The sequence below is a fragment of the Anarhichas minor genome, unplaced genomic scaffold (genome assembly GCF_050575085.1).
Source record: "Anarhichas minor isolate MPS153535 unplaced genomic scaffold, ASM5057508v1 ptg000014l, whole genome shotgun sequence".
NCBI lineage: Eukaryota > Metazoa > Chordata > Actinopteri > Perciformes > Anarhichadidae > Anarhichas > Anarhichas minor.
In genome coordinates, this window is record NW_027466460.1 from 4,798,807 (window position 1) to 4,820,742 (window position 21,936).

General features: G+C 39.2%; 4 protein-coding genes across 6 annotated transcripts in view; 2 read left to right on the forward strand and 2 right to left on the reverse strand.

Annotated features, from left to right (window-relative positions):
- Positions 1-945: 945 nt before the first annotated feature.
- LOC142949975 (perforin-1-like) lies at positions 946-3,071 on the reverse strand. Its single transcript, XM_076091873.1, has 2 exons — positions 2,536-3,071; positions 946-2,351 (listed from the first exon to the last, which is right to left on the reverse strand). The coding sequence occupies exons 1-2, from the start codon at positions 3,069-3,071 to the stop codon at positions 1,178-1,180; spliced, it is 1,710 nt and encodes a 569-aa protein (XP_075947988.1). The 3' UTR covers positions 946-1,177.
- Positions 3,072-9,707: 6,636 nt separating this feature from the next.
- Positions 9,708-11,833, reverse strand: LOC142949976 (perforin-1-like). Its single transcript, XM_076091874.1, has 2 exons — positions 11,298-11,833; positions 9,708-11,113 (listed from the first exon to the last, which is right to left on the reverse strand). Exons 1-2 carry the CDS (start codon positions 11,831-11,833, stop codon positions 9,940-9,942), a joined length of 1,710 nt encoding a protein of 569 aa, XP_075947989.1. The 3' UTR covers positions 9,708-9,939.
- Positions 11,834-18,725: 6,892 nt separating this feature from the next.
- Positions 18,726-19,631, forward strand: LOC142950084 (myeloid-associated differentiation marker homolog). The gene has a single exon (XM_076091983.1). The coding sequence runs from the start codon at positions 18,726-18,728 to the stop codon at positions 19,629-19,631; it is 906 nt and encodes a 301-aa protein (XP_075948098.1).
- A 519-nt stretch (positions 19,632-20,150) lies between these two features.
- LOC142949478 (testis-expressed protein 2-like) overlaps positions 20,151-21,936 on the forward strand; it is a 28,122-nt gene continuing 26,336 nt past the window's right edge. For all 3 annotated transcript variants that reach the window (XM_076091137.1, XM_076091136.1, XM_076091138.1), the window contains exons 1-2: positions 20,151-20,781; positions 21,287-21,365. The gene's annotated coding sequence lies outside the window, so the exon portion shown is untranslated. The remainder of the gene's footprint in view (positions 20,782-21,286; positions 21,366-21,936) is intronic.

Here is a 21,936-nt window from a genome sequence, read left to right on the forward strand (position 1 = left end):
TTTGTGGAGTTTCTTCTCCATTCTGTCTAAACACAAGTTTCTGAACTTGAGCTGTGTGACACGAGGGAATTGATGTATCCTCCATCTATTTATAACACAGAGCGCAGGTGTGCCGATACACAGAGGCAAAGTGATTGGTTGGGATCATCAGAGATGAGATGACATGAGGAACATATTACACATGCAAACATGAAAACATACATACTTAGAGTGATGTATATAAAATACTTTTACAGCATAGTTGCATATAAGCATGCCCATATGTAGCCTTTTCAAGACAAAGGCACTCCCATGCAGGAATATGTTCAGACAATAAAAGAAGGCAGTATTGTACCCGATGAGGGATGGAAGTAGCAAAAATTCATTAGTGAAAGATGGAGGTGATGAAAATGCATCTGAATTGAAAAATGGAGCCATAAAAATGTGACTTGAGAAATGAAGCGATTCATTTTATTTGACATATTTAAACCTTATTTAACTAAAACAGCTGTGATATGATGATAACAGAGCCATGTACATTTTTCATTCATACCACACAATTGCCATGATAGTGGCCTTAAATGGATGGAGTAACAGCTATCAGTGAGTATGGGTAAAGTTTAAGTGAGCAGTTTACACTTATATTTGTTTTACATTCTCTCAGCCTTCAACAGGAAAGACTCTCAGATTAAATTGTAGTTGGAAAATAGTGAGAAATGTTTCTGAAGAAGAAAAATCTAATCTAAAAATCCAACTCAAGACCCCTCATTTGGAGGTACATGGTGTAAAAGCTATTATTCAACTAAATTACTTTAATGGTTCATATATTTGATAAGCTTGAGCACTCTGGCCTGAAAAGTTTAAACTGTCTATAGCTTCTGCATTTATGAGTATGCATTTCAATATTACATGTAAACCACAAGATCAACATACTTTTTAAGACATAAAATCAGACGGACACTGGTGTTGTCTTTGCGGATGCTTTATTGGCAGAATTTGTAACTAACAAGAAAGAAGCAGAAGAAAAGGTGGATTATAAAACACAATTTTTCATAGACTTTGGATTACACTTTGTGTTTAGCAAACACAAATCAAACAAAGAAAGAGTAACAGAGTGAAATATGCTATTAACTATATTCAAGATCATCATAAAATCAAATAGTGGTACTCTCGTCACTCTTAATGTCAACTGCTGACCTCAACCTGACTGGCCGGCTGGTTTAGCATACCCCTCCCCCGTCCCAAGAAGGACCCCATTTCTGGTGTGGAAGACCTTGGCCAGAGAGGGACTCATGGGGGATGGTATGTATTCTTGACATTGGTCACCACCGAGACTTGGTGCACACTCGACTGTGTACGAGAAGAAGAAGGTGCCATGATCCAACATGCAAGAGTTGCTCACTGCCCCCCTATGCAGAGAAAATGAGCATTTGCCTAACAGATCACTATTCCAATAAGTGTCCTCGTCATAAACAGTGAACGTAAGTTTGTTTTGCATGTTAATGACGATGGGTCCAAACTCAAAAGTCTCCGGCCATCTAGGATTGTCATTGCTATCAATGATGAGAGTGCGTTTCTTCTGATCTCCATAGCTCACCTCCACTGAACCATCTGTCTTAGTCCACCTATCACCATGCAACCCTTTTGCATAGAGCTGGAAAACCTTTAATGTTGCAAGACCTTTCCCAGCAGGACAGCAGTTTGACTTGATATTCTGATTACTGTTGCAAACACAAGCACAAGGATCCCTTGTGCTGGATCTGTGACCAACCTGACAGGATTCTGAGCATTTTTTTAACACTGCGTTTTGGCTGATGTACTTCTCCACCTCATGCTTCAGTCCGGCTCTGGCAGGATGACTGCTTGGCAGTATGGTGTGCAGGGGGTTTATGCTGTATTGGACCACGTCAGGTGAGGACTTCAGTGAGTTAAGCCAGTTGTTATAGACATAATGGCTTGATTGGCTTTGGAAGAGGATGTCAGTGCCATCAATGTTTCCACCGATGACGTCTGTGCTGCGCTCTTTAAACGTGCTGCTGAAACTTTGGCCGGAGGCTAACTTCTTCTTCTTTGCCTGACAGTGTTTGTACTCTGCCCTAATGCTCGCAGTGCTTGCAAAGTTAGCAGAAGCCTCGACTGACAAACAGTCACTGACTTCTGTTGCCGACAGTCCACTCATGGTTGCCTCACAGGTCTTGACAGAAGTGATTGCTTTTATTTGCCCACCTAGAGACACTTGTGTTATGTAATGTGTACCATATGTGTCAATCAGTCTGCGATATAATGACAACGTTTTATATGAATAGGCTGGAAGGGAGGTCACGGCTGATTGAAAGTCACGACTCAGCGGAGGATTTGTTGCCAATCTGTAGCTGTGAAGCACAGGAAGTATATTAATCAGTTACAGTCTATCACAATCCCATTTTAATCACTGTTAATGTTGTTTGCGAAATGGCTGTCTATCCAGGACACTGTGAAACAAAGTATTTCTCAGTGAACTGACCCAATAAAAGCAGAATTAATGCCAAGAAGACAAATATCTGTCCACATACTCACCGATAGAAGCTGCAGTCGACAGAATGGCGAAAGAAGGTGTAGCGGTCTTGTTTGGACTTTCTCATGGCAAATTGAGATTCTTTGGAGTGGGAACCTCCAAAGCCAACACCAAGAGTAACAGACGGGTCTACAGGGATTTCGAGGCCAATTTTCCAATTGTTGGACACAGCTGAAGTGGAGTCATTGACAAGAGTTTCAACAGAATTGTAGACTATACTAGAGACCTTTAAACTGCACTTTTGGAGGGGTCTCCAGTCCACCACGGCAGCTGGGACTTTCTGACTAACTCTGTTCATGTAGTTGTTTCTGAACATCCTGCAAGTGTCGTTGCCGAGCTTCCATGTTTCCATGTCGATGACATAGGCACCTTTCCGCTGCATTGTGACGATGTCGAAGCCTTCTCCACCCAGGTTGTAACCTGGGACAAAGTGAGCCTTTTCACACTCTTGCGGTGAACCAATGAAGCCCACACTGGCTGACAGACAGAAAGGACTCCATGCCCAGCTCAGGAGCATGAGATGCCACAGCCTTGCCATCTGTATGGAAGAAATAAAAAGTGACAGAAGGTAAAAGGCATGGACACAGACTAAGTTAATTATTGTTAATTTTAATGTGCCAGATAACTCAACTCAAAACTCTGAGGTCTCACCTGGACTGTTGACAGCAAGCTCTGTTCAGTAACTTACAATATCTGATCCATGTTATAGTATCGATGTAGAGGTGGAGTCTTGATCGCCTTTGCATGTGATTCACACATATCTTTTTTTTCACACATATCTTTTTTTTTAGCATGTGAATGTGCTTTGTCATTGTTTGTTTGGACTTTAGGTGGTTGGCAGTGTTGTTAGTTCTGTTTTTGATACATTTCCATCTCACTTGTTGTTGTATGCACTTTAAGGCACATTTAGTTGACCTGTAATGAAATAGACTATACACATAAAATTAAAGTTCAAGCCACAGAGAGTTCTCATTAATATAAAATGATTAACTCAAGAAGAGAATACAATACCATTAAAGGTAGTGGAGTAAACTCTATGTAAACTCTATTTTTTACTGATGTAATGTGAAAGATGGTATTACTGAATTTAACACTACCCGTTCCTTATTACGTATACTGTAGGCTGCCATGACATTAGAGCAAGTACACAGACCCTTAACTGCAGAGAGAAATAAGTCTGACATCAATCTTAAGTGAACTTAAAATGATACGCTTTCTACCCATACAGGCAAGAGTTGGTAATTGTGTCAAATACTTGCCCTTAAAGGTGCAACGTGTAAGATCCGGCCACATGCTCCTACATTTACAGTCATCTGTTATAAAGAAATTTAAAAAAAATGTAAAAAGCCAACTGCTAGTAAGAACGTGCAAAATTCGACCAATTTTCAGAAACACTGACACCTGGTCAGAGTAACATTGCTACCATATAATCTTCACGTGTGGCATCGGCCTTTAGTTTAAGTTAACCATCTTTGTGTTTACTGTGAGTCCAATTGGGGGCTGTGTGGTCCATGTTTGTTTTGATAGTTTGTCTATTTGATTAAAACCAATGTGGCAGAAACAAAAAAAAGACTCATATTTTAGTTTTGTCCTCCCTGCCACCAGGAGACCACATCACCAGGAGGAAAATATGCATTAGCTCCGGGATACGGACTTTCAGTTAGTGGAGCTGCAGCTACTCAAATTCAGCTATTGTAAACTGCACGCTGGGGGGGTGATTCCAGGGGACTGCTCCAATACCTGCTGGATTAGCAAACTTTTTGTAGCTGCCATTACACCGGTTAGAACCAAAGCTACACCAGCTGGGGTTTTGTGCTGCCTGCATTCTAATTTCGACTGCTAACCCGAAACTGAAGGTTAGTCTCCCGGAGCTGTGGCCCACCCTTCTCCCGACAGTGAGTCCGGGATACCCCAAGAGTCCGGGATAAGAATCAGCACCTCCAAGTCTGAGGCCTTAGTACTGTGTTTTGTACTGTGATGTGACTTTCTCCCTTTTGGGTTGGAGTGAGTCAGATGCAAGAGTTTAAGTACTTTGGTATCATGTTCACCAAGCAGATTGATGAGACATTGGTAGTGATGCAGGCTTTGTACCAGACTGCTGTGATGAAGAGACACATTTAACTTGACAAGTTGACAAGTACTGTTATCTGTTTGCTTGTTAACACATTTTATTGTACATTTTAAAATTTTCTATTTTCAAATTATGTCTTGATTATTGCACTGTGTATATTGTTATGCACCATTCACCGAGTCAAATGTCTTGTATGTATAACGTACTTGACAATAAACGATTCTGATTGTGATTCTGAACACTCTTCGCTCTCATGTGTGCCAAGCAGTTATGTGTGTGATTTTGCCAGTAAAGTAGGAAGTTGACAAACCAGCTGTTGTCTTTTAACCTTGATCACACACTACATTCAAACTATTTTGTAACTTCCAAAAACAATTGGCTGCACCATTTATGCGTCATTATACTAAAGCTGTGTATTATATTTGTTTTAATTTAGTCTTTTTCTGATTTTGTCCACTGTGATTCACTGCAAAACCACAAAACATGAAATCCATGGGGAGTGAATAGGCACAATAAATACCCAGTGATTGGACAAAAATCCTATTGGATGGTAGCGTTTAAGCACTTGAACATGCAGTATAAATACTTGTGATGAATAAAGAACAGTGACATCTCCAGACATGCATACAAACTTCACACAACAACACCGTGATCTCTGTTGGGGCTGCAAGCTTGAAGATGCATCCTACTTTAAAACACTACAAAACCATCTCTAAATATATTGCGTTATTGTCACGATCAGGCTTTGCCCTGTGTGTTCTGTGTCTGTTTCTTTCTGTAGCTCCTCACTCACCTAATCAGTTCATTCAGTGCACCTGCCAGTCACACTCACCTCATCAGCTCATTACTCTCACCTGTTCACTCTGCCTAGTCACTATTTAAACCCCTGTCTTTCACTCACTCACTGCCAGATCATTGTGTTTGTTTTCCGTCCAACCCGCCCGTTTTGCTCGTCCTGTTCCCCGTTCTGCCTTTTCCTGCTGGATTTTCCCCCTCTTCTTTTGTCTTGTCCCTGGATTCCCTGTTTTGTTTTTGGTTGATTAAAAACCTTATTTTTTCACTACACCTGACTGTCTGCGTTTGAGTCCTCATCATGCCCCGTGACAGTTATATGTGCAATCATAAACTGGGATTACAAAAAACATTAAAAGATGCTAAATGTGTTAGCTGCATACAATTATTTCTTTTTAGTGTTTGAATGGTTCACCATCACAGCAGAAGTACGTGTCCTGTTCCCATACCACGCAAACCACAATGTCACACATTTGGTGTTGGTTCAGTTTTGTTTATCTGACACATTTCTCACTCTGTCTCCAGTGATCGAGCTCAATTCCTCAAATGTAGAAGCTGCGGTAAGAGTAGCATTATCGTACATGGAGCTTGAAATAAGAATAAAAGTGGAACCATATTTGATAGGCCATGTAGGTATTTAGATAAGTCAGTCATCAAGTTATTGTAAAGAACCATACCATCTTTGCAGGTTCAACTCTTTAACTACAAACTATGTATACTTTAACATATTTGCTGTTGAGCATTGGACCTTCAACATCTTGATTAGTCAATATGTGACATCTAAAAAAAAGTGCTCCACCAGTGCTGATTGTGTGGTGAATATGTTTTCCTTTGAGCAGTCCGTTTCTGTTCATCCTATCCACTGATTCAGTGTAAAACAATTAAAGGTGCTACATTAGAAATTCAGAGCATATTTATTGCCTCCACATGGCTTTTAACACGGCGACGGTTGCAACAGTGCTAAAGGTGCAACCAACGGCAAGAGTGCTGACAGAGCTAACAGGAGGGTGGATGCTATGCTCGGATTACAACACACATAGAGGGAGAGTGACTTCATTCTCTGCTCAGGTAGCCATTACTCCACTTTATCTTTACAGAGATAATAGTTGTTTGCTGCTATATTAATGCTCTGAGTAAGAGAACCTTTGAACATTTAAAATCCCAAGAGCAGTTCACTACATGGTGGTTGAATAAATGTCACAAAGTATTGCATTTAGCATTTAGAGTGAAAATCTAAGTTGTAACTTAAAAACAGTGACAGTCATCTCGAGAGATGCATACAACACTTCCTGTGTCACACAACACTGTGTTCTCTGTCAGTGCTGCACGTTTGCAGATGCATCCCACCTTAAAACACAACAAAGCAATCTCTGAAAGTATATGTTGGCTGATGTGTGAAATGATCACAAATTCTTGTTTTAAAAGATTTGTCGACTGCTTTTTGTAGGATTAATCAAATCGCTATAGCCTTACTTAGAAGACAATTCCTCCTTTTAATAAATGTACAGAACTCAATCATAGCAGCCATACTGTACAACATGAACACAAATGTCATACGTTTTTTGCCCATCTGACAAATGTTTCACACTTTGTCTCGTGTGGTTGCAGTATTTTACTGATATGATGAGAAAGCTTATACTTCTCAAGTGGATTTCTTAGGAGGTCAAGTAGCACTGAACACACAACACACAAAAGGATTATATTGCACTCTATAATTAGACTTTGAACATCTCGGTAATGACAGGTTTAAAAACTAAACAACAGCAGCCTTGAAAAATAAAATTACTGCAAATTGTTGTTTTTTTAGATTACATTTCTTCTGATTTTAATCTTAATTGTTTGTGTTTTTTGTCTCTCTGCATCTGTTGGCTTCTTTTTGGAGGGTGCTATATAACTGAATAATTTCTAATTTGTATTACTATTTGTAGTAGTATGACATTTTAGATACAAATTTGAACACATTATGATGCAGAGAACAACTAAGTATTTAAAGTACAGTAAGTAAATGTGGTGATTAAAAACCCCATAATCACATGTTGTAGCTGTTTTAAAACCCTTTTAGTTTATTTAAAAGGATGTGATTGTCAACAGTCAGCAATGATATCTATTACCAGTGGTGGAAGAAGTACTCAGATAATTTATAATAATCATCAAATAATTTAGATAATAGGAAAAGTAGCAATACCACAGTGTAGAAGTACTGCAAGTTAGAGGTAAAAGTCCTGCATTCAAAATGTTACTTAAGTAAAAGAACAAAAGTATAATATATATTATATTTTTGTATTATAATAAGTGATGCATTAATGTGTTCATTTATTTAATATTACAGCTTACAAAGGTGGAGCTAAATTTAATTTATTTATATACGGCTGGGTGGCTTGTGAATTTCTCCCTGGTAATCAATAAAGCCTTATCTTAACCTATAATAACACATCAGAATGAATTCTTTGATTACATATTGTATTAATAATCTGTATCTGAAACGTATACTTATCAAATAAATGTAGTAAAGTAAAGATTACAATATTCCCCTCTGAACTGTAGTGGAGTAGAGGTATAAGTAAGTAGCATACAATGGAAATACTCAAGTAAAGATAAAGTACCTCAGAATAATACTTAGGTACAGTACTTGAGTTAATGTACTTAGTGACTTTCCACTAATGTATATAACTTACACACACACACTAAGTATGCATATTCTTCTACATTATGATGAGGATTTTTGTCAGGATTGGAAGGTGCAGCTACATTGTTTTCTGCATGAGGTACGCTTAGTACAGACAGGGTTTCCTCCCACTGCATCTTTGTTGATAAAATGAAGATGTTCACCCTCTGCTGCTGCTCATTCAGTACTACAGGCAGCCTCCAATCTCTATAATCTATTAATCTGGAATATATTTTATTACCACAGAGAGGCACTAGTTCCATGCAGAAACTACTAGAAATGTGCAATATTTACAACAGCTTGTTCCGTCACATCTTCAAGCTTATCATAAATATCAGAAACCTTCTGTGTTTCTCTTTAAAGAATTATAATAACCAACAGAACAAATCTTAAATGCTCTAAAGCTCAGAGAGATGCCTTCTAGCCATCATGAGGAATCTGTTACCACAATGTTGTTAAACATTTGGTGGATTTTTTATTTAACATTTTTGGTAGAGTAAAATACATTTCTGTTCAAAGGAATGCATAAAAATAAACTAGTTATGTTCAAATGTGATTTTTTTAAAATAAACTGCACAACTGAGCCTGAATCATAAACTGATGAAGTGACATCTTAACTTTTATAAAGCAGTTTACAAATGAAGACAAATACACACAGCCAGGAGTCTGTGGTTAGTACTGTTCATCAGCTATCGTCTGTCTTTGTGGAGTTTCTTCTCCATTCTGTCTAAACACAAGTTTCTGAACTTGAGCTGTGTGACACGAGGGAATTGATGTATCCTCCATCTATTTATAACACAGAGCGCAGGTGTGCCGATACACAGAGGCAAAGTGATTGGTTGGGATCATCAGAGATGAGATGACATGAGGAACATATTACACATGCAAACATGAAAACATACATACTTAGAGTGATGTATATAAAATACTTTTACAGCATAGTTGCATATAAGCATGCCCATATGTAGCCTTTTCAAGACAAAGGCACTCCCATGCAGGAATATGTTCAGACAATAAAAGAAGGCAGTATTGTACCCGATGAGGGATGGAAGTAGCAAAAATTCATTAGTGAAAGATGGAGGTGATGAAAATGCATCTGAATTGAAAAATGGAGCCATAAAAATGTGACTTGAGAAATGAAGCGATTCATTTTATTTGACATATTTAAACCTTATTTAACTAAAACAGCTGTGATATGATGATAACAGAGCCATGTACATTTTTCATTCATACCACACAATTGCCATGATAGTGGCCTTAAATGGATGGAGTAACAGCTATCAGTGAGTATGGGTAAAGTTTAAGTGAGCAGTTTACACTTATATTTGTTTTACATTCTCTCAGCCTTCAACAGGAAAGACTCTCAGATTAAATTGTAGTTGGAAAATAGTGAGAAATGTTTCTGAAGAAGAAAAATCTAATCTAAAAATCCAACTCAAGACCCCTCATTTGGAGGTACATGGTGTAAAAGCTATTATTCAACTAAATTACTTTAATGGTTCATATATTTGATAAGCTTGAGCACTCTGGCCTGAAAAGTTTAAACTGTCTATAGCTTCTGCATTTATGAGTATGCATTTCAATATTACATGTAAACCACAAGATCAACATACTTTTTAAGACATAAAATCAGACGGACACTGGTGTTGTCTTTGCGGATGCTTTATTGGCAGAATTTGTAACTAACAAGAAAGAAGCAGAAGAAAAGGTGGATTATAAAACACAATTTTTCATAGACTTTGGATTACACTTTGTGTTTAGCAAACACAAATCAAACAAAGAAAGAGTAACAGAGTGAAATATGCTATTAACTATATTCAAGATCATCATAAAATCAAATAGTGGTACTCTCGTCATACTTAATGTCAACTGCTGACCTCAACCTGACTGGCCGGCTGGTTTAGCATACCCCTCCCCCGTCCCAAGAAGGACCCCATTTCTGGTGTGGAAGACCTTGGCCAGAGAGGGACTCATGGGGGATGGTATGTATTCTTGACATTGGTCACCACCGAGACTTGGTGCACACTCGACTGTGTACGAGAAGAAGAAGGTGCCATGATCCAACATGCAAGAGTTGCTCACTGCCCCCCTATGCAGAGAAAATGAGCATTTGCCTAACAGATCACTATTCCAATAAGTGTCCTCGTCATAAACAGTGAACGTAAGTTTGTTTTGCATGTTAATGACGATGGGTCCAAACTCAAAAGTCTCCGGCCATCTAGGATTGTCATTGCTATCAATGATGAGAGTGCGTTTCTTCTGATCTCCATAGCTCACCTCCACTGAACCATCTGTCTTAGTCCACCTATCACCATGCAACCCTTTTGCATAGAGCTGGAAAACCTTTAATGTTGCAAGACCTTTCCCAGCAGGACAGCAGTTTGACTTGATATTCTGATTACTGTTGCAAACACAAGCACAAGGATCCCTTGTGCTGGATCTGTGACCAACCTGACAGGATTCTGAGCATTTTTTTAACACTGCGTTTTGGCTGATGTACTTCTCCACCTCATGCTTCAGTCCGGCTCTGGCAGGATGACTGCTTGGCAGTATGGTGTGCAGGGGGTTTATGCTGTATTGGACCACGTCAGGTGAGGACTTCAGTGAGTTAAGCCAGTTGTTATAGACATAATGGCTTGATTGGCTTTGGAAGAGGATGTCAGTGCCATCAATGTTTCCACCGATGACGTCTGTGCTGCGCTCTTTAAACGTGCTGCTGAAACTTTGGCCGGAGGCTAACTTCTTCTTCTTTGCCTGACAGTGTTTGTACTCTGCCCTAATGCTCGCAGTGCTTGCAAAGTTAGCAGAAGCCTCGACTGACAAACAGTCACTGACTTCTGTTGCCGACAGTCCACTCATGGTTGCCTCACAGGTCTTGACAGAAGTGATTGCTTTTATTTGCCCACCTAGAGACACTTGTGTTATGTAATGTGTACCATATGTGTCAATCAGTCTGCGATATAATGACAACGTTTTATATGAATAGGCTGGAAGGGAGGTCACGGCTGATTGAAAGTCACGACTCAGCGGAGGATTTGTTGCCAATCTGTAGCTGTGAAGCACAGGAAGTATATTAATCAGTTACAGTCTATCACAATCCCATTTTAATCACTGTTAATGTTGTTTGCGAAATGGCTGTCTATCCAGGACACTGTGAAACAAAGTATTTCTCAGTGAACTGACCCAATAAAAGCAGAATTAATGCCAAGAAGACAAATATCTGTCCACATACTCACCGATAGAAGCTGCAGTCGACAGAATGGCGAAAGAAGGTGTAGCGGTCTTGTTTGGACTTTCTCATGGCAAATTGAGATTCTTTGGAGTGGGAACCTCCAAAGCCAACACCAAGAGTAACAGACGGGTCTACAGGGATTTCGAGGCCAATTTTCCAATTGTTGGACACAGCTGAAGTGGAGTCATTGACAAGAGTTTCAACAGAATTGTAGACTATACTAGAGACCTTTAAACTGCACTTTTGGAGGGGTCTCCAGTCCACCACGGCAGCTGGGACTTTCTGACTAACTCTGTTCATGTAGTTGTTTCTGAACATCCTGCAAGTGTCGTTGCCGAGCTTCCATGTTTCCATGTCGATGACATAGGCACCTTTCCGCTGCATTGTGACGATGTCGAAGCCTTCTCCACCCAGGTTGTAACCTGGGACAAAGTGAGCCTTTTCACACTCTTGCGGTGAACCAATGAAGCCCACACTGGCTGACAGACAGAAAGGACTCCATGCCCAGCTCAGGAGCATGAGATGCCACAGCCTTGCCATCTGTATGGAAGAAATAAAAAGTGACAGAAGGTAAAAGGCATGGACACAGACTAAGTTAATTATTGTTAATTTTAATGTGCCAGATAACTCAACTCAAAACTCTGAGGTCTCACCTGGACTGTTGACAGCAAGCTCTGTTCAGTAACTTACAATATCTGATCCATGTTATAGTATCGATGTAGAGGTGGAGTCTTGATCGCCTTTGCATGTGATTCACACATATCTTTTTTTTCACACATATCTTTTTTTTTAGCATGTGAATGTGCTTTGTCATTGTTTGTTTGGACTTTAGGTGGTTGGCAGTGTTGTTAGTTCTGTTTTTGATACATTTCCATCTCACTTGTTGTTGTATGCACTTTAAGGCACATTTAGTTGACCTGTAATGAAATAGACTATACACATAAAATTAAAGTTCAAGCCACAGAGAGTTCTCATTAATATAAAATGATTAACTCAAGAAGAGAATACAATACCATTAAAGGTAGTGGAGTAAACTCTATGTAAACTCTATTTTTTACTGATGTAATGTGAAAGATGGTATTACTGAATTTAACACAACCCGTTCCTTATTACGTATACTGTAGGCTGCCATGACATTAGAGCAAGTACACAGACCCTTAACTGCAGAGAGAAATAAGTCTGACATCAATCTTAAGTGAACTTAAAATGATACGCTTTCTACCCATACAGGCAAGAGTTGGTAATTGTGTCAAATACTTGCCCTTAAAGGTGCAACGTGTAAGATCCGGCCACATGCTCCTACATTTACAGTCATCTGTTATAAAGAAATTTAAAAAAAATGTAAAAAGCCAACTGCTAGTAAGAACGTGCAAAATTCGACCAATTTTCAGAAACACTGACACCTGGTCAGAGTAACATTGCTACCATATAATCTTCACGTGTGGCATCGGCCTTTAGTTTAAGTTAACCATCTTTGTGTTTACTGTGAGTCCAATTGGGGGCTGTGTGGTCCATGTTTGTTTTGATAGTTTGTCTATTTGATTAAAACCAATGTGGCAGAAACAAAAAAAAGACTCATATTTTAGTTTTGTCCTCCCTGCCACCAGGAGACCACATCACCAGGAGGAAAATATGCATTAGCTCCGGGATATGGACTTTCAGTTAGTGGAGCTGCAGCTACTCAAATTCAGCTATTGTAAACTGCACGCTGGGGGGGTGATTCCAGGGGACTGCTCCAATACCTGCTGGATTAGCAAACTTTTTGTAGCTGCCATTACACCGGTTAGAACCAAAGCTACACCAGCTGGGGTTTTGTGCTGCCTGCATTCTAATTTCGACTGCTAACCCGAAACTGAAGGTTAGTCTCCCGGAGCTGTGGCCCACCCTTCTCCCGACAGTGAGTCCGGGATACCCCAAGAGTCCGGGATAAGAATCAGCACCTCCAAGTCTGAGGCCTTAGTACTGTGTTTTGTACTGTGATGTGACTTTCTCCCTTTTGGGTTGGAGTGAGTCAGATGCAAGAGTTTAAGTACTTTGGTATCATGTTCACCAAGCAGATTGATGAGACATTGGTAGTGATGCAGGCTTTGTACCAGACTGCTGTGATGAAGAGACACATTTAACTTGACAAGTTGACAAGTACTGTTATCTGTTTGCTTGTTAACACATTTTATTGTACATTTTAAAATTTTCTATTTTCAAATTATGTCTTGATTATTGCACTGTGTATATTGTTATGCACCATTCACCGAGTCAAATGTCTTGTATGTATAACGTACTTGACAATAAACGATTCTGATTGTGATTCTGAACACTCTTCGCTCTCATGTGTGCCAAGCAGTTATGTGTGTGATTTTGCCAGTAAAGTAGGAAGTTGACAAACCAGCTGTTGTCTTTTAACCTTGATCACACACTACATTCAAACTATTTTGTAACTTCCAAAAACAATTGGCTGCACCATTTATGCGTCATTATACTAAAGCTGTGTATTATATTTGTTTTAATTTAGTCTTTTTCTGATTTTGTCCACTGTGATTCACTGCAAAACCACAAAACATGAAATCCATGGGGAGTGAATAGGCACAATAAATACCCAGTGATTGGACAAAAATCCTATTGGATGGTAGCGTTTAAGCACTTGAACATGCAGTATAAATACTTGTGATGAATAAAGAACAGTGACATCTCCAGACATGCATACAAACTTCACACAACAACACCGTGATCTCTGTTGGGGCTGCAAGCTTGAAGATGCATCCTACTTTAAAACACTACAAAACCATCTCTAAATATATTGCGTTATTGTCACGATCAGGCTTTGCCCTGTGTGTTCTGTGTCTGTTTCTTTCTGTAGCTCCTCACTCACCTAATCAGTTCATTCAGTGCACCTGCCAGTCACACTCACCTCATCAGCTCATTACTCTCACCTGTTCACTCTGCCTAGTCACTATTTAAACCCCTGTCTTTCACTCACTCACTGCCAGATCATTGTGTTTGTTTTCCGTCCAACCCGCCCGTTTTGCTCGTCCTGTTCCCCGTTCTGCCTTTTCCTGCTGGATTTTCCCCCTCTTCTTTTGTCTTGTCCCTGGATTCCCTGTTTTGTTTTTGGTTGATTAAAAACCTTATTTTTTCACTACACCTGACTGTCTGCGTTTGAGTCCTCATCATGCCCCGTGACAGTTATATGTGCAATCATAAACTGGGATTACAAAAAACATTAAAAGATGCTAAATGTGTTAGCTGCATACAATTATTTCTTTTTAGTGTTTGAATGGTTCACCATCACAGCAGAAGTACGTGTCCTGTTCCCATACCACGCAAACCACAATGTCACACATTTGGTGTTGGTTCAGTTTTGTTTATCTGACACATTTCTCACTCTGTCTCCAGTGATCGAGCTCAATTCCTCAAATGTAGAAGCTGCGGTAAGAGTAGCATTATCGTACATGGAGCTTGAAATAAGAATAAAAGTGGAACCATATTTGATAGGCCATGTAGGTATTTAGATAAGTCAGTCATCAAGTTATTGTAAAGAACCATACCATCTTTGCAGGTTCAACTCTTTAACTACAAACTATGTATACTTTAACATATTTGCTGTTGAGCATTGGACCTTCAACATCTTGATTAGTCAATATGTGACATCTAAAAAAAAGTGCTCCACCAGTGCTGATTGTGTGGTGAATATGTTTTCCTTTGAGCAGTCCGTTTCTGTTCATCCTATCCACTGATTCAGTGTAAAACAATTAAAGGTGCTACATTAGAAATTCAGAGCATATTTATTGCCTCCACATGGCTTTTAACACGGCGACGGTTGCAACAGTGCTAAAGGTGCAACCAACGGCAAGAGTGCTGACAGAGCTAACAGGAGGGTGGATGCTATGCTCGGATTACAACACACATAGAGGGAGAGTGACTTCATTCTCTGCTCAGGTAGCCATTACTCCACTTTATCTTTACAGAGATAATAGTTGTTTGCTGCTATATTAATGCTCTGAGTAAGAGAACCTTTGAACATTTAAAATCCCAAGAGCAGTTCACTACATGGTGGTTGAATAAATGTCACAAAGTATTGCATTTAGCATTTAGAGTGAAAATCTAAGTTGTAACTTAAAAACAGTGACAGTCATCTCGAGAGATGCATACAACACTTCCTGTGTCACACAACACTGTGTTCTCTGTCAGTGCTGCACGTTTGCAGATGCATCCCACCTTAAAACACAACAAAGCAATCTCTGAAAGTATATGTTGGCTGATGTGTGAAATGATCACAAATTCTTGTTTTAAAAGATTTGTCGACTGCTTTTTGTAGGATTAATCAAATCGCTATAGCCTTACTTAGAAGACAATTCCTCCTTTTAATAAATGTACAGAACTCAATCATAGCAGCCATACTGTACAACATGAACACAAATGTCACACGTTTTTTGCCCATCTGACAAATGTTTCACACTTTGTCTGGTGTGGTTGCAGTATTTTACTGATATGATGAGAAAGCTTATACTTCTCAAGTGGATTTCTTAGGAGGTCAAGTAGCACTGAACACACAACACACAAAAGGATTATATTGCACTCTATAATTAGACTTTGAACATCTCGGTAATGACAGGTTTAAAAACTAAACAACAGCAGCCTTGAAAAATAAAATTACTGCAAATTGTTGTTTTTTTAGATTACATTTCTTCTGATTTTAATCTTAATTGTTTGTTTTTTGTCTCTCTGCATCTGTTGGCTTCTTTTTGGAGGGTGCTATATAACTGAATAATTTCTAATTTGTATTACTATTTGTAGTAGTATGACATTTTAGATACAAATTTGAACACATTATGATGCAGAGAACAACTAAGTATTTAAAGTACAGTAAGTAAATGTGGTGATTAAAAACCCCATAATCACATGTTGTAGCTGTTTTAAAACCCTTTTAGTTTATTTAAAAGGATGTGATTGTCAACAGTCAGCAATGATATCTATTACCAGTGGTGGAAGAAGTACTCAGATAATTTATAATAATCATCAAATAATTTAGATAATAGGAAAAGTAGCAATACCACAGTGTAGAAGTACTGCAAGTTAGAGGTAAAAGTCCTGCATTCAAAATGTTACTTAAGTAAAAGAACAAAAGTATAATATATATTATATTTTTGTATTATAATAAGTGATGCATTAATGTGTTCATTTATTTAATATTACAGCTTACAAAGGTGGAGCTAAATTTAATTTATTTATATACGGCTGGGTGGCTTGTGAATTTCTCCCTGGTAATCAATAAAGCCTTATCTTAACCTATAATAACACATCAGAATGAATTCTTTGATTACATATTGTATTAATAATCTGTATCTGAAACGTATACTTATCAAATAAATGTAGTAAAGTAAAGATTACAATATTCCCCTCTGAACTGTAGTGGAGTAGAGGTATAAGTAAGTAGCATACAATGGAAATACTCAAGTAAAGATAAAGTACCTCAGAATAATACTTAGGTACAGTACTTGAGTTAATGTACTTAGTGACTTTCCACTACTGATAATAACTTACACACACACACTAAGTATGCATATTCTTCTTCATTATGATGAGGATTTTTGTCAGGATTGGAAGGTGCAGCTACATTGTTTTCTGCATGAGGTACGCTTAGTACAGACAGGGTTTCCTCCCACTGCATCTTTGTTGATAAGATGAAGATGTTCACCCTCTGCTGCTGCTCATTCAGTACTACAGGCAGCCTCCAATCTCTACTCTATTAATCTGGAATATATTTTATTACCACAGAGAGGCACTAGTTCCATGCAGAAACTACTAGAAATGTGCAATATTTACAACAGCTTTTTCCGTCACATCTTCAAGCTTATCATAAATATCAGAAACCTTCTGTGTTTCTCTTTAAAGAATTATAATAACCAACAGAACAAATCTTAAATGCTCTATAGCTCAGATAGATGCCTTCTAGCCATCATGAGGAATCTGTTACCACAATGTTGTTCAACATTTGGTGGATTTTTTATTTAACATTTTTGGTAGAGTAAAATACATTTCTGTCCAAAGGAATGCATAAAAATAAACTAGTTATATTCAAATGTGATTTTTTTTTAAATAAACTGCACAACTGAGCCTGAATCATAAACTGATGAAGTGACATCTTAACTTTTATAAAGCAGTTGACAAATGAAGACAAATACACACAGGATTCTGTGGTTAGCACTGTTCATCAGCTATCATCTGTCTTTGTGGAGTTTCTTCTCCATTCTGTCTAAACACAAGTTTCTGAACTTGAGCTGTGTGACACAAGGGAATTGATGTATCCTCCATCTATTTATAACACAGAGTGCAGGTGTGCCGATACACAGAGGCAAAGTGATTGGTTGGGATCATCAGAGGACTCTTTGTGCTTGATTAAATACACTCACACACACGAGTAACATATGCAAACATGAAAACATACACAAATACATTGGTCGATATGAAACATTATTACAGCATAGGTGCACACATGTATGCCCATATGTAGCCTATTCAAGACAAAGGCACTCCCATTAATGCATGCATACATTCATACACTAAAACATTTGCAGCTTGCTGCCACCCTCACAGACATCCAAACACTCATTTCAATTCAAGCAACTCAAACATATTTATAGGTATTGTGAAATTAAAAGACAGACAAGATGCTTGTCACAATATTAGCTTCTTCTCCCCTGAGGGCAGATCCACACATACTACCAGATCCTCTGAGCAACACTTCACTCAAATGATCCACAGCACTGAACAAATAAACTCATCTTGACTTAATACAAATGCCCCACAGGCAGCTACAAACATCGTGCAAACAATTATTCAGAGAGCTACCTGTGGCCATATTTCATGCCTCCAACAGTGAGGTCAAAGTGGTGGCAAATTAATGCCAATTGAGTCAGGAGAACCTGTACACGCCGTAGTTTATTATCTCAAAAAAGGGAACTGCATTGCATGAGAATCAAGAGTGGGAGGAAGGTAACCTTGTTTGCATGTTTTTTTTATTGTGGTCATTTGCACCTACCTCCAGTGAGACTGAAAGCACTGCTGCAACCTCAAAAAGGAAGTAGGCGAGGCATATTTTTACAGAGACAGTGTTCCAAGAGATAATGTTTTACATATGTGAAAAGGGTGAAGCACTGGTGAACAGAGCAGAAAGAAGGTTGTTTTTTGTATGATACCTGCGGCTCAAGTGAAGATTTGTTGGAGTTTCCATTGACTGTACTGGACTACTCTTCAGAACTCAACATCAGGCCGATATTTTGGGAATGCAATTAGCTGATTGACGAAGCTTTTAGATTACAAAATTTTTTTTTTTATTAAATCAATCTGGTGGAACTGAGACTGAAGTATCATTTGACACGCCTCTTGGATATCTTGTCTCTTGGATACGAGATCTCTCAGATTCAACATTGTGAGAATGCCTGTGATTGTATTGGAGGCCAAAGACTTCACAAGTCCTCTTTTCGTGGTGCGGACATGGGAAGTCTTATCCGGTTGCACCACCTTCAGCCTTGTGGCCTCGCTGGAACCTTCAGAGTTAAACACAAATTCATCCAACCACCAACACCTCCACACATTGAGGATTTTCTGCATGTTTTCCTGGTGCTTCTTCTTCACACTTACACTCCTTATCCACATTCTCAGCATCATCCAGTTTCACAGCCTTATCCCAATATCCTGGAAGAACCTGACTATGACAGCGGCAGTTTTAGGGGCACTGATGAGTCTTAGTGCCTCTGTGGTTTTCCCTTGGATCGTCATGGATCATCAACGGGCAACGCCGCGCCTGGTGGCGGCTGTTGTGGCCTCCTGCATCACCTTCCTTGGCTACACCTCAGAGTCCTACGTTCTTCGCACCCAAGCCCAAGAACAAAGAGGCTACATGGGCAGCATGCCTGGTCTCCTGAAGATACTCCAAGTCTGGGGAGGTTGTCATATGATACCCCTGGTTGTGGAGATCTGTGGACTCCCTACTTTTGCACACAGCTGGCAGCTGTGGGTCTCCGGCGTGTCATACGGTGTCTGTGTCCTCATGTCTCTAGTCACACTTGTGGTAATATTAGGAGACTTTGCTGGGCGATGTTTTCTACCTTTTGACAAGTTATTGGCTGGCTTCAGTCTGATTGGGGTGTTGCTCTTCATGGTGGCCACAGTGATTTCTTTTATGAAGATACTGCATCTGAGAGACCTCGGAGAAAGAATCCCCAACAAAAGTGCAGAACTGGTCATCATGGAAACAGTGGTTGCCAGTATTACACTGTTGGCTTATACAGTGGACCTTGCCTTCTCCATCAAACTGTTGTGTGACAGGAGTCACACATGAATTAATACATTAAATGTATTGCATGTGAAGTTCATCATAGTCCTGAAATGTTTAGGAGAAAATTGTGTCTCTGGTAAGTGTGTGTAAAAGTCAAACTGAGTGGATGTTTTAATCATTGTTGTGTACTCAAATTAATCAAATGTATGAAACTGATCCCATAATATAATTTAACTGACATGTGAAAGAGTTATGTGACTTTTATGGTGCAGTTTACTGACCCACTCACTGTACATCAACTAAACCTGGGTTATGTGACAGGTACACTAACCCATAAGGACACAACATATTTTATTATACTGCCTGGTATATAGTGGCAGCTGAACAGCAGTCACCACTGATGCTTAAAATAAAAGCTGTTGACTGTGGACATTTAAAAGTTGTTTTTCTTCAAAACTGAAAAGTGACACCAGAAGGCACAGACTAAACAGATTAGACACACGTTAAACCCCACAAAACAAGCTTTACATTAGCCTCAATTTAATGAGAACAGTTGCAATTCACTAACACTGGGTGGCAACACTGCATTAGCATGTACGCCCATTTAAATCACAGGGCTGGACTTAAAGAGGAACTTAAACGTTTAAACGGCAGAAATACATTTGTCTCAACAATGTTTTTATTGTGAGGGTTTTTAATTAATTAATCGATTTGCCTATAGGCTATAGACTTACAAAAAACTATAAATTTAACAAGGGCCAGCAATCTCGTTTAATTATGAGATCCTCTAAATTTTATAATTGCTTAACCGTTTTGTATTGTTCTTGCTTCCTGCATTGATAAGCCAGAAAGCACTGTGCAACATTTTAATAACTTGTTTACATTTCACACAGTTTTTTACCTTCTCACATCTGCCTCATCTGCTCTAGGCCTGGAAAGACGCTCTGTCGACCAATCGATTGGCAACTGACCCGCACAGCGAGCCAGTTATCCCACCGCTCGGTCTCGATTACTCTGGCCTTGATAGACTGCTGCGTGCGTGTTTCCTTTAAGGAACTGAGTCCAGTCAGCTAGTCAGTTGTCAACAGGCTGAGGGAGAAAACGAGTCGTTGATGCAACTTGGTACGTTAACGGTGCCGTGTTGAGAAAAGCCTCATTTTGGAAGTTCATTTGGTTCGTTGTTTCCAGATAAAAATGAAATCCCCTCGACACGGTAAGCTGTCCTTGACTTCTCTCTGTTTTTGTCCACATTCTGCGAGTTTGGTGAGGTGACCTCGGGTAAAAAGGACTTTTAAACTATTTCTTGATTCAGTTTGTAGCAAGCTTTAGGGTTTCAGTCCAATATAGACAAAACAAGTCTGTCTGTTGAAATAGTTGTTAGCCTGTTATCTTACATGTATCACAAGACAGGCTGCTTTCTCTACTCGTCATCGGTTTGCTATTAAAGCTCGACAAGTTTCTATTTAGACCACGTTAGCACGTGTATTAGCCGAATTAACTTCTTCCAGCAACACCCATATGTCAAATGCCACTTGGAATTATATTTGTTTGCCATATGATTATGGCACAGTATACAAACATTGTACACAAAGGCACAAATACTTACTCACCAAGAAGCATGAACACCCACTTTATATTGCCACTCTTTATGTTTTTGTGTTTTCAACCTGCATCTGTAATGATTGAGCATTTATCTTGACTGATAATGTGTTTCTCAGGAGCCCCCTGAGCATCATGGACATGTGAAACATGACTCTGCAGTAGGCAGATGCAAGTCCCAGGCACCGAGGATACAAGGTAAGCACTTTGCCAGTAAATTTGAACTCATTATTGATCTGTTTCTTGAGCTACAAATGACCTCAGTGAGGGCTAAGTCTAGAGATAGACGGGGAGAGAAGAGAGCGAGAGGAAGAGCGGAATAGGAATACACTGAAGTGGTCAGGGATCAAAGTAGAGATTTACTGATACTGGATATCGGTCCGATACTGAGTCAAATAGCTGGATTGGGTATTTGTGACAATGGGCCGATATGGTATTGGATACCATTGTTTTAATAAAGCCCAGGAATTGGTTTTGCGACTGATGCATTGGTGCATCCCTAGATCAAAGGAAACTCTGGGGAAATACAAAGTCCATGTCATGTGATATTCCTAACCTGAAGGAACACAGAGACATGGAGATTATGAAATATTGTGTTTGTTGTGGGAATAACAACTGCAAAGAGCATCTTTGTCAATCACCGGTAGGGATGCTGGTTAAAAAAACATTTGAAAATGTGTTTGGACGATTATCTCTCAATAAATATAATTGACTGTCTAACAACTTTTTTTAGAAACACCACAGATTTTCATGCCCTACAACTAAAGGC